The following is an 18,698-nucleotide window of genomic DNA, read 5'->3' as shown; positions in this document are numbered from 1 at the left end:
TTTATTCTGCTGATTGAATCAGTTATGAGCTCTAAAGCCTTTCCTGTTTTATATCTGCGTTCGGTCTGTTCCAGGATGGTTCTCAGGAACTAATCTTCGGTTATATTTTTTGTCTCTTCAGCATTTTCTGCTACTTGCATCCAGTCATTTCTTTCATTTTTTTTTTATTTGTCTTTGTTTCAAACCGTCCTTCTTGTGTAATGAATCCCAAATCAACTCTCACTACCTCTTTTACTGTCACAATTAAAAATCTTAGACTGGGTCATTACATACAGTATGTTTCAAATACATGCATTGTCTCATTAGCATTTCTTTCGTTATATTTTTCCTCTACTCTTATATAGAATCACTTTTTACACAGCCAAATCAGCGCAGATATTTAATGAAATAACAAAGTACAGTACTGAATTAAAATGTGCTTTTCCTCTTTTCTCCAGAAAGAGGAAAAGCACGGTTTCGTGTTGCCACATATTTCAGACTGTCAGCTGTAAAATCCCTTCATTTGACAAACTTCACCTCTGAAGATGCAGGCCTTAGCCGTGCCCCTGCAGGGCCTCATCACTACGGTCAAGGACAACGCCAACGCCATGGTTTTTAGCGTGCTTATTTTTTCCTATCAAGCTCTCGAGAATGAGTTTCCATGCTCTTGTAAACCAGAGCCTGGTTACTGCAGTTTATACATGACTGCTCCGTGTCTTGTCGTGACCGTGTTGATGCTGTCGACGGACGTGCAGTTTCAGAGAGCGTGGAGATACACATGTTCGAAGGGATCGTGTCATTTCAGTGGCGTGTTGTTCCGTCGCCTGGTCAAGGCGTTGTGCGTGGGTCTGCTCTGGGTTGTGTCGGTGCTAATCGATGCCGAGTGGTTTGTTTGCTGTTGTAATCCCAATCCCAAGACGGTGGCAGATTTACAATGCAAAGCCAAGACTGACATCACAAATCCATTTGTTGTGACCATCAATGACATGAAACTGAATTCAATGGTAAGAGATTCTTTTTAAAACTTTATTCTGTAGTGCAGTGTTTCTCAAATGGGGGTACGCGTCCCCATAGGGGTACTTTGGAAGACTGCAAGGGGTACACAAGATTGTTTTGCAAAATGTTTTTTTTCAAAGTTTTTGTTGCTTTTTTAAGTTTGTCACCTTTTTTTGAAGGTTTTGTCACTTGTTTTGACCTTTTCTTGTCTTTCTTCCTTATTTTTTTCTATTGTCTTCTTTTCTTCAAAGTTTTTGTAAATTTTGTTCTAAGTGTGTCACTTTTGTCACCCTAGTGTTGCCTTCCTTCTTTCTACTGTGTTTTTCTTTAAGTTTTTATTTCCGACCTATTCTTGCCTAACTTCTGTCTTTTTCCAAGTTTTGCCTTTCTCCATCATCATCTAAATGTTTTCCAGGTCGAAGGCTGTTTAGTAAATCTATCGCTGACATCGCTGTATTCACTGTAAGAAAAAATACCCTATATCTACTCAATAAAAATGAGGCAACAGATTACAAGCAATATTATTAATTAAATTCCACATGGTTTGGTATTGAGTAAATATTAATTAAATGAGACCCTTAATAGTTATCCATTTAATATGAGTAGATTCAAATAGAAAACATTACAGAATTAATTATAACCTAAACAAAAATATTGAGTTGATTTGAAAAAGATAAACTCCCTAATGTGTAAATAGCACTAAAATTTTTTTATTTAATTCTACATATCAATGATATATAATTGAGTAATAATCATCTACATTTATCTGCACATTGATTTGAATTTAATCAATGCAATGAATTAAATCTTCTTTCTTAGGAATAACTAGTCTATTTTATTAACAATTCACTTTTGTGCTTTCGACCCATTGTAGTAGTGCTGTAGTATTAAATTATTAACCCACAACTAACTCTCTTTAACAGGATAAATCACGATAGCACACAACTATTTGTGACTTTAGCAATTTCTAACACTAATAATTTTACATTTACAAATTTACACAGCCGAACGGCATGCTGGGTAACATTATAGCTGCTAGCTAGCTAGGTTGACAGGAAGTGCTTTTCAATTAAAATTTGCCTGATTACATTAATTTGAATTAACTCAATATTCTCTCTATTTGGGATTAGATAAATGTAATGCTTATGTTTTATTTAACTACAATGGGTGGATTTTATTCCAAACATTTTTATTTGAAATTTAATTAAATATTTGCCTCAAAATCAAAAACAATCATATTGAATATATTTTACCTAATAATAATAATTCAAATCTACATGACCACAGAATAATTTCTTACAGTGTTCTTCCTCTTTATAGAGACTTTTTATTCTGTAGAGGACAGTTGTTTTAAAGAGCCAATGTTAACCCTTGTGTTGTCTTCCCGACCGACTGTGCAACTTTGCTTTTCTGTGTAAACTTTTTTACTTTTCTTAGTGTTTTGGTCCTCTTTTGTGACCTTTTGTTGCTTTTCCTGATGTTTTGGAAATATTTTTTTGGTTTTAGTCACTTCTTTCCAAGTTTTTTGTCACTTTTTTCTGATATTCATTCATTAATTTATAAGCTATATAGCTATAAAATTGACAAAAACACCCAAATTCAATGAAAGTATTTAACTGATCATTTACTTACCTTGTGCAGAGCGTTATAGGGAACCATCCACGTTATTTTGTTTTGACAATTTGGTTGAAAGAAACCCACATTTGTGATAATGGGTCAAATTTGACCCAAGGAAACAGGAGGGTTAAGGTGTCACTTCCTGTCTAGCCTCCGTTGCTCTAGTTTCTGTAACATCTAGTGGTGTAACGGTACACAGAGGTTCAGTTCAGGTTTGGTACAGCGGAGTTAACTTTATTTAGAACCAGGGATGCACCGAATCCAGGATTGGGCTTCAGATTCAGCTGAATATTGGGCTTTTTGACGGGGTTGGGTTTCTGCCGAACCTTTGATTTTTTTTCCCGAACCCTACGCACACTAGATGCGCGTACGCTGTTGATTACGGGGAGGTGTTTGCGTAGGTGGAGCGTTCAATGCAGTAGGCTTTGAGAAAGTGGAAATGGAACTCTTGGATTTGGTATTCGGCCGAACCCCAAAAATCTGGATCGTTGCATCCCTATTTTGAACGGACAGTAGTTAAAGCCTCAAAGACAGACAATCCTCCTGCTGTGAACTAAGGGAACACTATTCTGGCAACTTTGGTAAACTATTTTCTTTTCTCTATACAAATTAGGAACATTTCAAACTTGTATTTCCCTGGCAAACGGACCGTCCTCACCCAGAAAAAACAAAAACCGTCCACTGCGATTGAGCTAGAAGCTCCAAATTACCAAAATTTTTAGCGGGAGAGGAAATGAGGAAGTGAGGTGACAAAGTATACAGAGCGCCAAATTCAGTAGGACATACAGGTTGGGGTGGTGGATAGAAAAATTACTGGTCTTTAACTCATGAGACCAAGGTTTGTGTCCTGTGTGAACTCAACGGTCACTTTGTGATACCAACCTTAGTCCGTGTTGCCTCGTAGCTTCTCACACATTCTCACTCTCATCTCATAAAATATGGACGCTTGGTCAGGACATTGTTATATGGCGCTAAAAGGCTCCTTTAGTGTCATATAATGCGCTATATCTATCGGCGGCTTCGGGCATATTAGGCGTCCCCTTTTGACGCAGTTATGTTAAGAAAAGGTCGTGGGTGGGCTTACATTTCTGTGACACGCAGGAAGAATGGGACGGTTGGGTTTGGGAGAAGAAGAAAGCGACTTTAAGGAAACGTGACACGCCGAGACATGATGACAAGACAAGACTCTTTAAACGCTAAATTATCTTTTAAACTGACAAACATCTTGTGTGTGTAATTCATGGCTCAATTCAAACAGGATGTAAACATTATTTGTCTCTCCCTGTTGACCAAGTCAAACGGTGGTCCACCTCTCTTTAGAAGAGAATGGGAGACGGAGCGATTATTCATAGGGCGAAAAAATGTAATTTGAGCTCATCTCGATGCTGTGATAATACAACCTGCTCTTTAATGCTTCTTCTTTCAGATGTATGGCCTGGCTTTGCTCTTGGGTATAAGTTTTGTTGGTGCCTTCTTGCTGTCGACCTGGACGATCTGCGCCGAGGAAAGCTGCTGTCCGACATGTTGCACGAGAAACATTCAAGTGCATGAGCTGATGTTGGAAGTTGGGGAAAATGTATCAGAAATTATGAAAAAAAAACAAAAAGAGTGGTTGTCTGGTAAAGTGGACGAGTACATCGAAGAGAAACAGTGGGTCAAATGTTTTGATGTTGTTGGAGACTTCATTCATCAGGTAATCAAAGAATCAAAACCTCTTTTGTTGCATCTCATGTTGCTTAAATTGCCTCCTCGACTCCTCCACTTGCCTCCCTTCCTCACGTCTTAGTCCGTCCCACTGAGGAGGCACGGGAGAGATGTGAGGAAATCACCGGAGGAAAGAGGAACCAAGTAAATGTGTTTTAGAGGGATGAGACGTCCTTTTCTCTGAAGCGTCACATGAATACGTCAGCTGTTTGCGCTGAGTTAGCAACTCCTTCAGCTGCACGGCTTCCAGGAAGGCTGCTCTCTGTATCCTCGCCTAGAGCTCCTCTATGATCCCTCCTCGGGGCAGAAATAAGTGCTTTGAGACGGCCTTCACGAGGAGGGACAGAACAACTTACGGTTCAGCCGAGAATTGAGGAGCTATCAAATAAGGGTGATGAGATTCAGCCCGTGTCATCATTTTATTCTTTTCTTTTTACAGGGTGACGTTTCTATTAGAGTGTCAGGCTTTTAGGCGGAGCTGACGTTAAAGTGAAAAATATTTTCTGCACTTTACTGCAGTTTACAGCTGTGGTTTAGCAAATAGCGGCCCAGATATTTGGCCTACCGGAAACTAAAAGTCGGAGCCCAAGATTCCATTCCATATAAAGTTCTTCAAACAACTACAAAGAGATGCACATGTAGATAATTAAGTAATAAATAATAATTTAGAGCTTTTGAGATTGTTCTTGGTTTCACCAGTCGGTATTAACAGTATAGATAGAATAAAATAGATATCCATTGCCATTTGCACAGGTACAGGCAACACAGGTGCATTGGAATTTTTGTGCGTGTCTCTTAGTCAGCTATACAAGAAAAATGAATACAATAGAAAAATACAATGAACATATAAAGCTATATGAATATAAAATATAATGTCGAAGAACAATATAGAGACTACAGCTGTAAGGTAAGGAAAGTTAAAATTGTACATACGTTAGGCCGACAATCATCCAAGGGAAGGTGTCATCACCACGCCCCTTTTCTGGGGGAAAACAATCGTAGACGAAAACAGCGTAAACAACAGTGGGGGTTTAATATCACTCCAAACTTTAAACAAACCGTTTTAAATTAATAACTGTTGCACTGTCACATCAGGAGAGAAACAGGAAAATGTAGAAATAGCTGTTTACAGGGGAGGGGTAGCGAACACCAACCTCTTTATTCTGGGGGTCACGACTGGAAAAGGTTGAGAACCAGTCAGTTATTAATAATAGGTTGATTAATTACAGACAACACTCAGCCTAACAATAGTGATTTAATCAGATATGTACTTCCACGTAAGCAGTATGTGGCCACCGTGTTGGGTCATTGATCCACTAACGAGGAAGACTGAGGGAACATGACAGCGATCAACCTTCATTTACTAAAGTATTTCAACGCTCAGGTTCAGGCATCCAAGTTGCATTGACTTCTAAGGGATCGTCTGTTTTCTATCCCAAAAGGGGGCGCAGCCTTTACGTCTAGCGAGGTACCCGTATTTGCCGTCCTAATTTATACACTGTACACAAATATAAAAGATATTTTTGGGTCTTATCAAACATATCCATTGCATAGAACAAAAAAGCAGGACCATAAAGAGCTGAAAGGTGAATATATTGCCTAAAAAGAAAAGGGGTTAAAGGTCCAATATGTAATATATTTACTGTAATAAATCCAAAAATGACACCAATGCCTCATCAGATATTAAGGAAACATGTTAAGCTGAAATACTGTTTTCTGACAACAATGCTAATGTCAGTATTTTTTGTTTTTGATATTTACTTTCCGTGTGTGTGTGTGTGTGTGTGTGTGTGTGTGTGTGTGTGTGTGTGTGTGTGTGTGTGTGTGTGTGAGTTTAGCTGGTGATCATGTCAACTGGTGATATTTGCATTAAATCAGTGAATATTCAACAAGGCCCTGCCCTGCGTTCTGCTCTGCCTCCGCCCCTCGAGTGCCAGAGGTTCACATTTTCACAAAGTGTTTGCAAGTGAGACAAAATAATGGATATCAGTGAAAACATCACCAGTTGATGTGTAATACATGTCCGTTTAAGCATTATCCACACAAATACGACACAGCCTACTGTATAAACGAAAAAAAAACTAGAGATCTAGCTGGGATTCGAACCTTTGATGTCATGGACAAAAAAGTTAACAGAATAGCTTCTACATCATCTATATCACTACACCACACCACTGAAATGATGTTGTGATTTCTATCTATATATTGGACTTTTAGTCTAAATTAACACAGGTTAACATAGGAGAGAAATATACGTCCATGTTAACTGGTGATATCACAATTTAACATGGGCAAATGCAAGCCTCCAAACAGTAAAGTAGGTTCATATTTGCCTCACATACCGAAACCTAACTGATGTACAACAAACAGGCATGACCCCACTTAACACTAAATTAAAGTGATGCTGGCTAGTCCTCGCTAACGCCACCATGCTAACCCTGCTAATGTTACCGGGAGGACCAGGCAAGCAGCCCATGGCTGTTTACAACGTGTAGTTCAGCGGCCAGAGCCGACAACGGTGAGTTATTTTAAGCCACGAGAGGGGGGCTGTAAATCAGGAAGAGAGGACTGTGAGTTTGCAGTGTGTTTAGCAATTGTTGCCGTAATTCAACATCTGTCAGTTGGGTAGAGAGCTCCACGTGAGTATCTAAAACTGCTGTGCTGTGGAGTAATGTCTGGCTATGTGAGACTTTTTTTTACTTTTTTTCTTGTGTGGGGGGGGGGGGGGGGGGGGGGGGAACTGCACCTAACGTTAGCTACTCCGCTGTGCTGTTGAGTAATGTCTGGCTATGTGAGACTAGGATCTAACGTTAGCTACTCTGCTGTGCTGTGGAGTAATGTCTGGCTATGTGAGACTAGCACCTAACGTTAGCTACTCCGCTGTGCTGTTGGGTAATGTCTGGCTATGTGAGACTAGGATCTAACGTTAGCTACTCTGCTGTGCTGTGGAGTAATGTCTGGCTATGTGAGACTAGCGTCTAGCAACATTGTTGTGAATGCTGCGGTCTCAGCATTCACTGGCAACCTCCGTGAACTTCGAGTCTGGGGAGGAGGGGGCGAGGGAAACGACTCCAGTATTTTTAATTTGTACTGCAGCAACGTTTTTAAAAACTAGCTGTCAGTATTACATATTGGACCTTTAACAACTTTGCATTGAAAAAGTTGTTATACGAAATGCATTAATCACAGCATGTTAAAAAAATAAAATGGTAAAATTAAATAATCTAAGTTACGGCATGGGCAATGCACATGGATTGTAAGTTTATATAGGCTATGACCGGAAGTTTACTGAAATAGGGGGGGGGTGTGTGTCACAAGTCCTTCTCTTGTTCACCATCCAAAGGACACAGGGACAACTCAATTTCCAACTCAAATCACTTTTATTTTGCTTTGTCAGTTGATTGGTCTGTTAAATGAATTAGGTTGTAAACCTTTAAAGACAGAGAACAAAATGTTATCATAGTTAAACATTAATTAATAGTTAAACATTTTATTGAAATTAGTTTACACATTCAAACATTAATGAACTTAAATTAGTTTAAACATTCAATTAAACATTCTAAATAATCTTTAAATGAATTAACCACTTAAGACTGTTACATGAACTAAAGAAAAGATAATTTCATGAACATCCAAATTCATTAGCAAAGATTTAACATTTAACAGAATTATAATATTTTTTAACTTTGTAGTATACTTTTGTATCTTCTACTTTTACTTTCTCAAACTGAAACATTATTTTAGGACAAACCCATTTACCACAGAATCAATTAAGTCAATGCTGCAATATGTTATTTAACTAATTTACATAGCAGTTAATCATAACTCAAACATACTAAGCAGCATTTTAAACAGAGATGGCAAAAGTACTCACTTCCCGTACTTAAGTAGAAGTACAGATACTTGTGTTAAAAAATACTCTGGTAAAAGTAGAAGTACTGATTTAACTTCTTTACTTAAGTAAAAGTAACAAAGTACAGGCTTTGAAATGTACTTAAAGTATAAAAGTAAAAGTAGCCTTGCGAATGATAACCATTTTTTATGCAAAGCTACCTGGACCACACACGTTACTAGAGTGCAAGATGAGAAACTTCAGTGGACATAAAAACCAGGCTCTTTATATGCCATTGTCTACATTTTAAATGGATGTCTGCCAAACATCACATATATGATTATTGTGACAGAGACTGGGACTCCAACTTAATAAGATTCTGACTGAGTAGCAAGATATGAATTCAATTGTGATTCTGTGAGAATTCACAGATCCAGTTTCTCTTTTTTAATCGTCCCCTTAACATTTAAAGGAATCTACATGTATGTGTGTGTGCTCAAATATAGAAAGACAATAAAGGATACAATATGAATTACTAAACATAGATTAATTAAGAAGTTCCCCATACTTTTAGAGTTACACAGCACATTGGCCAGGAGTCATACTTGATGCCTCCTAGCCCATCTCAAACATCTCTCTCAGATAAGGCCAGGGATGATTGGGAATGTCTTGCTGCTTGTCTGCCTAATCTCTGGGATCTCTGTTTTCTTCATTTTCAATCATGTCGCCGTCCATACTACTAGTGCTAACGTTACCACCATCAAGCTGCAATTATTTGCCGCAAATGAATGCAGAATGCGGCCGAATCGGTCGAGTCGTCTTGTAGTGGTGCGTTACATGCATACAACGTAGTATATTCCCATCCAATTAGATTGAATTTCGTATTGATCTGCGTAAAAATAATAACGGTAACTCCAGTGAAATTATTTGAAACTTGCTAGTGAGGACTAGATTAGGACCGTATTTAAAGCTGATGCTGGTTTCAAACTTCGCCCCCCCCCCCCAGGTGTGTCTGTAAAACACGGACAGAGACAACTTCTCTCTTTTGATGCTTTACAAGCAACGTGAAACCTAGCTAACAGGTGAAGAACACAAACAACTAAATCACTAGCTAACCTACTTTAACTGTGCAAGAACTACAGACCAATAATACAACAACAGGCTTTAATGAACTGACAACATAAGTTATACGACACATAAATACAGTTCTGAATGACGCACACACACCATCTCAACTGATTATCCTCCGGACAGCAGTCTCTCTTTCTTTTTTCTCATTTTTTCTGTGTGGACGCACCGCCACGGTGAGGGCCGCGTGTCCGCCGCTTATTCTCCCGACATTACGACCCTCTTGTACAAAACTAAAGTAACGAGCCACTTTTTAAAATGTAAGCAGTAGAAAATACGGATATTCGTGTTAAAATGTAAGGAGTAAAAGTAAAAAGTCGCCACAAAAAAAAAAATAGTAAAGTAAAGTAGAAATATCCGAAAAATCTACTTAAGTACAGTAACAAAGTATTTGTACTTCGTTACTTCCCATCTCTGATTTTAAACAGCATGTGATAAAGTAAAACATTTCACTGACCATTGGCGTCTTTGGACTGAACATACGAGTGAACTTGGAGCATCTTCTCTCCGAAGTTTGTTTGTCTGAATGACTGAGAACCTCTATTTCTTCACAGGTGCTCCAAATCAGTGATAATGACTGATCAGGTGGCCAGCAGCAGGTTTGCTGCTGCTGGTGCACTCTGGGAAGTGTAGTTCTTTGAGGCTCATTTCTGGGATTCAGCTTAACAGCGTGTTTGTGTGTGTGTGTGTCTCTGTGTGTGTGTGTGTCTCTGTGTGTGTTGTGTGTGTCTGTGTGTGTTGTGTGTCTGTGTGTTTGTGTGTATCTGTGTATTTGTGTGTGTCTCTGTGTGTGTTTGTGTGTGTGCGTCTGTGCGTGTGTTTGTGTGCGTCTGTGTGTGTGTGTGTGTTTGTGTGTGTGTGTGTGTGTCTCTGTGTGTGTGTGTTTGTCTGTGTGTGTGTGTGTTTGTGTGTGTGCGTGTGTGTGTGCGTGTGTGTGTGCGTCTGTGTGTGTCTGTGTGTTTGTGTGTGTCCGTGTGTTTGTGTGTGCATTGGGGGCGGGGGGGGGGGCAGTAACCGAGGAGGCAGAATAACAATAAAGGGGGAAGTTCTGTTTTTGTTTTTCTTTCTAAAAATTAAACTTTCCCTCATTGTATGAATCTCTCTGCAGGGGGAGGGAGAACCTTCCACCAGGAAACCACCAGGTAAATAATCATCACCTGTTGAGTTTCATGTCTGTGTTATTTTCATCTGGATTTTAATATCTTTATCAGTCTAATATCTTACTGGAACTGTCATCTGTCTATCTATCTATCTATCTATCTATCTATCTATCTATCTATCTATCTATCTATCAGAAGTAATAATCCCTACCCCACCAACAGGAAACCAGGTAAAGAAACGTCTCTTTGTTATTTTCATCTGAATTCTAACCAGCTTTATCGTCCAATATCTCTCCAAATATTTGATAGGTTGTCATGTTCTAGAGACATTCCTGGTCCCCAGAGGATGGATCCTACTGAGTTTGGTGATCCTCTGACTCTCTCAGACCTTTTCCCACTTCTGAACCAAAAGATCTTTATTCAGCCCAGGGTTGGAGCCAACAGTCTTCCCTAAAAACATCAGATCCTTTCCCCTCTCTCTTCCCTCTTTCCTGTCTTCAGCTGGCTTCAAATAAATACGGTGGCCCTGAAGTGCAAACCACGACAGCAAATAGGAAAACACGACAACAAATCACGAAACACAACGGCAAATATGAAAACACTTCAACAAATCATAAAGCACAACGGCAAATATGAAAACACTTCAACAAATCATAAAGCACAATGACATTAACTTCTACCCGAGTAAAAACAAAACGCTATTTTGTACCATTAAAAATGCTCAAATATCATTAAACTTAAACGGTAGCATAATAAGGGTCCCTGCATGTTAACAGAAGCATTTGTAAGTGTACAGAGTTTATTGAACCAAGAGCTGCGGGAGCTCCATGAAAGGGCTACGAGAGAGAGAGAGAGCTATTAGTAGTAGCTAATAGGTAAGTACAGCCCTGTTTATCAGAGGGAAAATCTTCAGACTGTACAAAACACTCTTGGGTGTTGCGACGCAACAGGTCCCACTCCATGCAACACAGACACTCCTGTCCGGTGGCCATAGCTTCACAATGTCCGCAGGTACGCCACCAGTTCCCCAAAGTACGAGGCTGTGTTGCGGCATTGACTACCCTCGCTCTATCTTAGCCCTTTCACGGAGCTCCCGCAGCTCTTCGTTCAATAAACTGTCTGTACACTTACAAAAGTTCTCAATGCTTCTGTTAACATGTAGGGACCCTCATTATGCTACCGTTGAAGTTTGGTGATATTTTGAGCCTTTTTACTGGTACAAAATAGTGATTTATTTTTACTTTCCCTGTGCCCCGAATAACACTAGCCATCCTGCAGCTACAACTGATAAACACACTGATTTCTAAATCTCTGCTAAAGTTACAGATATACAGTAACGGCTTATAAAAACAGATGAAAATGCCACCGGACATTAAACTTTACGAACACAAATGGCTTAAAGACAGCAACCCAGCTAGCTAACAGCCTACATGTTAGCTAGTTGATAGGTTCAGTTAGCTTAACGTTAGCTCGGGGTGTATCTACCTAATTATAACAGGAATCTGTACCAGCATTAAAGCGTTAAGCTTTACATTGATGTAACACATTAACTGTGATAACACATGTACTGCAAACACTAAATATACTTACATTTAAATGATACTTGTGCCATCAACGATGCCGCTCCAACCATGGATGCCCCGCTTAGGTCTGCCATTGTTGTTTTCTTAACGAGCCGGCAAAGCCGCGCATAGGATTGTGGGTGATTTGGGAGCGCGAAAGACAGACAGTCCGTCTGTCCAATCAGGAGGGTCAGTCCTCTCCTAGATAGGCCCTACCTTTTCCGGTAGAAGTTAATGTCATTGTGTTTTGGGATTTGTTGAAGTGTTTTCCTATTTGCCGTTGTGTTTTGTGATTTGATGTCGAGTTTTCCTATTTGCTGTCGTGATTTGCACTTCACGGCCACCGTAAATAAAAGACACAAAAAGCCCCAAAATCATCTTAAAGAAACATAAAATCCTGTCATGGTTTTTATTAGACAGAAATCAAACACAGTTAATTTGAAACTATAAACCATAATGATGCTGTAATTAGAAACTCTGACACAAAATCAGACATTTTGGGCCCCAACAATCTTAAAGGAATACGCCACCGTTTGTTGAAATTGGGTTATTCACCGTCTCCTCTATATTTATATAGGTGGGCAACAAAATGAACGAGGTACATAAAGCATAGAGGAAGCGTTACATCACCTCCCCACATCCCCACCCACCAACAACCCACCCCAGCACAGGTCCAGAATGAGGACAAACACCCATGCACGCCGACAAACACACACCAAAGGACACACAACATGAGAAGAAGAAAAAACATAAAAAAAATAAACTAGGTAAAAAAGAAGGGGGGTGGCAGCTCAGTCCTCCGTGTTGGGGAACAGGCTCTGGGGGTGGACTAGACCAAGGAGAGGGTCCATGTGGTCAGGGATGTGGAGGAGGAGCCTTTCAGAGACGCTCTAAGCTTCTCCAGCTTCTAGTTGTTGAGCCCCTCTCTAATGTAAGGGGGCTTCCAGTTGAACAGAATCAGTCTCCGAGCTAACAGAGATGTAAATGCTAGGGCCCCCCTCAGCCCAACAGGGGGGTCAGTGTCAGGGGAAATGCCAAAAATGTCTGATAAAGGGCTGGGGGGTAATGTCTCCGTAGGGTCTACTCATGGGGTGGAAAATGTTCATGTTCACCAACAACAAAATATTTGGGTCACTTTTAACACGGGCGTCAGTTTGAAATGTGCTGGGGACAGAGACACATTCATTTCTTTTTCTCTTTCATGCAGGTCAAGACGCTGTCCTGTAGCTTATTAATATAAATTAATAAAAATTAATACAAAAATATGATGAATGTCCCAACAGTGTGGAACACTGCAGGACAGGTGGGTCTGGGTCGTGGGGTGGGATTGGTTTTGGTAGGGGGGAAAAAAAAATTTTTGGGGTTGTTGGCATCTGTTCCTCAAGAATTACATGTGTTATGAACTTTATTTTTTTTTATACTAAATCGAGCTCAAGGTTTTCAAAAACAGTGGTTGGTACAAAATGACTAATGATGAAATCTGATAGGTACACATACCCACCGTCCCCACTGAAATCAACTCCTATGACTTTTAATAGAAACATATTTTATTTTTTATTTCTGAAATTTGAACTTTCCCTCATTGTGTGAAACTCTTTGCAGGGATGGTGTCGTCGCTATCCATCCATCCATCCATCTATCTATCTTTATCAGTCCAATATCTTAATAGAAGTTATTGTATGAAACACTCTGCTGGAGAAAGGAACTACTGTTACATTCATCTATTTTAAACATTTTCTGTTTTTAACACAAAAACACAATATTAATGTTTCTCAGAGCCATAACACAGAAAACATGGAAAGGATTATGTGACAACTTCATGTGTTCTAATTTCTTTTCTGAAAATGGAAACATCTAAACTAACTGTATGAAACTCTTTGCAGGATCAAACAAATCATGAGGACATAGAGGTAAATCCATCTATCTATCTATCTATCTATCTATCTATCTATCTATCTATCTATCTATCTATCTATCCATCCATCCATCCATCTATCCACTGTGGAGCGGTTCACTTTGACTGAAGTTTACGAGATCTAAAACATTGATCACAGATATTACCTTGAATCCTACAGATGTAGTGGGTGATCTAGAAAATATTACGGGTAAAGGTAGCGAGATCTTGGCAGGGTGGCAGGGAGAGACGGTACATGGGAACCCCCATATGTGAACACACTGCTACTCCTTGAAGTGCTACAACTATTATTTCTAGTCTTAGTTCCATTATCTTTGTTGTTACTATAATTGCCACCGTTCATAATACCAACTGCTATAATTATTATTATGAATCATAATTCTCTGTATTCGTCTCTGTGTCCCAACCGACAGATGACCCCCCAACAGCCTGGGTCTGTCTGAGGTTTCTGCCCAAAAGGAAGTTTCTCCTCGCCACTGTTGCACCAAAGGCTCTTGGGGGAATTGTTGGGTCTTTGTAAATTATAGAGTGTGGTCTAGACCTCCTCTATCTGGAAAGTGTCTTGAGAAGAGTGAACTATTGTTACAATTTGATACTATGAATAAAATTGAATTTAGCTGAAATTGAATTAAATGGCTTGATCATATTTACTGATACAGACAATTAGAACATAATGTGTCTTATTTTATCAGTAATTTTCATTTTTATCAGTAATTAAGATACAATGTGTTTCATTATGGTTCTATTAACCCCCTGTTGTCCTCCCAGATCAAAACTGTAAATGAGCAATTTTTGATGCTTTGTTTGTTTTGCTTTCTTTCACTACCATCAGTATACTGTACACACCACTTACACCAACTTATTACCACTAGTTTTACAATCATTGTTTCAAATTCATGGTAAATTAACCTGATTTATATGAAGTTACATCTAATTTTTGTTTTAGGAAAGCTGAAATTATGAATTATTTTGACTAATAGTTCAGATCAGAGGAAGATTTTGGTCAAAGTTTAGTTTCAGGATACTGTTCTAGAAACCATTTAAACCAATTTTTTTTCTGCAAATGCTATAAAATTGGAAGAAAAAAACGCCCATAATTCAATGAAAGTAGTAAACTGATCCTTAATTTGACCTGCGAGTAGTGTTGTATGGAACATCCATCTTATTTTTGGGCAATTTGGTTGAAAGAAACCCAAATTTCTGACAAAGAAACAAACAAACAAACAAATTTGCCCCGAGGATAACAGGAGGGTTAAGTGTGATATTAATTAAAAAATACACAAAAAATGTAAACTTAATCATCTTGTGTGTAACTTCTCTGTGGTATAATGTTATTATGTTTAATCACCAATAGTTACTTTACTGTACTAATGATAAAGGTGTGGGACAGCAGCTCTGGTTTTAGATGCAGTGATGACCCCCCCTGCTGGTTAATGTTGAGAACAGCAGCTCCCTCCTCTATATCACTAACTCAAGTCACATCAGGTTATACAGAAATACATTTATTTTGATTTACTAAGTTTAATGTTTTTAAGGATTTCAAATGTGTTGTTCAGTCAATACAAGGCTGTGATTAATTCTGATGTTTTTCATGCTTAATAATTAGTATATATATATATATATATATATATATATATATATATGTGTGTGTGTGTGTGTGTTAACAACCAACATTCTGTTCTTCTGCTCATAAAATCACATGTTAACTGATGCTGTTTTCTGTGAATTATTAATAAAATCTCTCTTAATGAAACATCTGCTCTGAGTGTCTTCACTGGGTCATCGCTGGAGATTCTGCTGAATATTCTTCAATAAACATCTGTTTTAACATAATATTTGTTAGCATGTTAGCATGTTTGTAAGCAAGTCCAAGCATGTCTTACATTACATTTAGCTGACGCTTTTATCCAAAGCAACATACAATTTCTATATATATCAGAGGTCACACGCCTCTGGAGCAACTAGGGGTTAAGTGCCTTGCTCAGGGACACATTGGTTGATGTATTGCAGTGGGAATTGAACCCAGATCTCCCACACCAAAGGTATGTGTTGTAGCCACTGTGCCATCACCACCTGTGTGTAACATTAGCATGTTAGCATTAGCTACTAATCAGAGGAAGTGTCAAGGGCTGTGTCTCAAAGTACCTTCTTGCACACTTCAAACACTTAGTTTTAAATATATCGTGTAGATAATGCAAAGAGTCAGAGCACTGAAAGTACAACCTAAATACGGTCCAAAAGTTCAGTGTGGAACGATGGACACTACGTGCACTAAACGGGCGCCATCTTGACTACGCAGCGGAAAGGGGAGGGACTAGGACCCTTAACTGGCAGCTGATTGGACAAACGCGTCACGTGGGTCTGGTTTCTCCCGGATTTTACACCAGAGCATAATGGCGGCTCGTTCAGAATTCAATCTCATATTTTACGAAAATAGTTCACCGAAACGTGTTTCTGAAAACATTTGAAGAGAGCAATAGGCCGTGCAGTGTCTGAATCTGTCTTCATCTCAGATCAACAAAGGTCAGTTTAAGAGATTTTGAGAGGCAGCGAGCCGAGCCGACCGCTCGTCATTTCCAGTAAGTGTTTTAACATAAGTTTTTTTGGGACGATACTAACCATCCAAAGTGGGACTACGGCAGGAAGTGACCATTAGCAGTATACTGATGGAAGTATGTGGTTTGAGACACAGCCAAGGTGTTGGAGAGTTCAGTTCAGTTTGTTTAATGCATCCGACAAGTACTACTACTAACTTGTGTTAGCATATTAGCATGTTAGCACATGTTAGCATGTCTTAGCATGTTATTGAAGGGTCAAAAGGTCCATCCCATGGATATAATGTGTTTTTGTTGTTGTGACAGCTCTATGTGTGTTGGATTGATCAGGTGAGATGAAAAATGAGAAATGAGAATGAAAAAGATCCTTCTGTGTCCCTATCACAGTCTGAAGATCAGCCAATCACATGGGTAGAAACTTGGACAGATGTCGCTGCCACTAGAACCTAAATATAAGTTGTAGCTGCTGCTTGAACAAGCAACTTATGTGGACCTTTTTCAGGAGAGGACAATCTCTTTATTTTGCCTTTGTATCCCATTTTCATCTTGTTTTTTTCATCACCTCTCTAACTTCCTGTTTGCTCACAACCTTCAGCCGCTCTACATCTTTTCATCATCTCCTCTTTCTCTCTGATTTCTTGTCTCTCCGTGTGCCATTATCACACAAAGACAACGGTAGAAACGCTCCCTGCGTCATTAGCAGATGAATTAAAGGATTCCAGTAGTGAGTCTACAGCGGCTTGTTTTCCATCGCAGCGCTGAGTTACCATCAAATCTAATAAACCAACTTCACAGGGAGCCACTGGAGTCAACAGCTCTGCATCCCCAATCTCATTCATTCAGTCATTCTGCCTTTATTGTTCATGAGGGAAATTTGGTTTGCACACTGAAAACACAGCATACAGACCATCGTGTAGGTAAACGATGGTGGGAAAGAGCCGACAGGGAGTGAAGAGCCATAAAAAGTCAAAATAGAAAGTAGTTCTAGAGACACGAGAGGCTGCGTTGTTTCATGTGCAAATGAAGCTGAGTAATTGCAGCGGGGAGAAACGAGTCCCGGCTCCTGTTACTGAACAGCCTGCATGTTTTCAGTCTGCACAAAGACACGATAGAACCAGGGGCGACTCTAGGATCAGACCTTTAGGGGGGCTCAGCCCCTAATGAGAATGTGACACGGATACAGTGCCTTGTAAAAGTGTTAACCCCACCCGCTAAATCAGTAATTTCACTGGATAACAATGAGTATCTGTATTTAGTATTATAACAGAGAATGCAAAATATTAAACATATGAAAAAACTACGAAACGCCCTTTATGGACTACCAGAATCAAATGAAATGATAATGACGTGAGTGAAGTCCGTGTTTGTTATTCTCTGGCGCTACCCGAGCTGGCTATGTACTCCGGTAACAGAGTCACTGCAACCTTCGGTTTTAGTTCAACAGAGTTATTGATATCCAAATCCAGCAGTGAATAAAGTGCTTGTTGCTTGTAATAGTATGTGTTTGTGTTTGTGTGTGGATTTCTGTAAAATAAGGAAATACAGAATATGTAAATATAACCTGTACATAATGAATGCACATACAGTATATGCATGTTAAAGAGCAATAAGCAACAAATCACTCTGCAATAAACATAATTTCTATGCACAAAATAGTTGGTGTGCAAACAACCAAAAAATACTGGATAGTAATGACAATCAATAGAGCCGACTGTAGTAAAGAATATAGCTTTCATTGTGTCGTTATATCTATTGGCCACTAGATGGGGCGCTGAGACCACAAATGGAACATAGCAGTAGCATTCAAGGGGTGATAGAATGATTATATAGGGTATTTTACACTGTTCCTTAAGGTCTCCTAATGGGGTATGTAACATTGGTTGGGCTGAAAATTGCCCGAATTATATTTTATTAGGCCCTTAACTACCCTGTGAATATGGCTCTATTTGGAACAAGAGCTTTTCTTCCAAATATGGTATGCTCATGAATATTCAGAATGAGCTACGTGCTGATTGGTTTGAGCAAACTACATAGAAACACATGGAAGACTCGGCAGCAGGCCCCATATTTCAGACACTGCAAAGTTATACATTGTTTGTCGAGCTATTTTGTTATTAAATTCACTTCTGATACTTTTTTAAGCGAGAAATCAACTATGTAAAGCTCAAATATGGGCCGTTTTACGAAAATTGATGGCTAATTGCAAATTTGGTAAGACTGTGTTTCGGAGTTCAGCCGCCGGTGCTGCCTCGCCGCCCGGCCTGCCTTCCTTCACAGACCCCGGCCTGCTGTGAGCTCCGTTAGGCTGGC

At 39.3% G+C, this 18,698-nt stretch overlaps 1 protein-coding gene across 1 annotated transcript; it reads left to right on the top strand.

The window, feature by feature from the left end:
• Window positions 1-491: 491 nt before the first annotated feature.
• On the top strand, window positions 492-14,276 carry LOC120559079. Its single transcript, XM_039800501.1, has 6 exons — window positions 492-983; window positions 4,019-4,285; window positions 10,365-10,398; window positions 10,579-10,586; window positions 13,802-13,828; window positions 14,247-14,276. The coding sequence occupies exons 1-6, from the start codon at window positions 525-527 to the stop codon at window positions 14,274-14,276; spliced, it is 825 nt and encodes a 274-aa protein (XP_039656435.1). The 5' UTR covers window positions 492-524.
• Window positions 14,277-18,698: the final 4,422 nt, after the last annotated feature.

This window comes from Perca fluviatilis, chromosome 5 (assembly GCF_010015445.1).
Source record: "Perca fluviatilis chromosome 5, GENO_Pfluv_1.0, whole genome shotgun sequence".
In the NCBI taxonomy this organism is placed as follows: Eukaryota; Metazoa; Chordata; class Actinopteri; order Perciformes; family Percidae; genus Perca; species Perca fluviatilis.
Note: the sequence above shows the minus strand (reverse complement) of the source record. Positions and strands in the feature narration are given on the sequence as shown.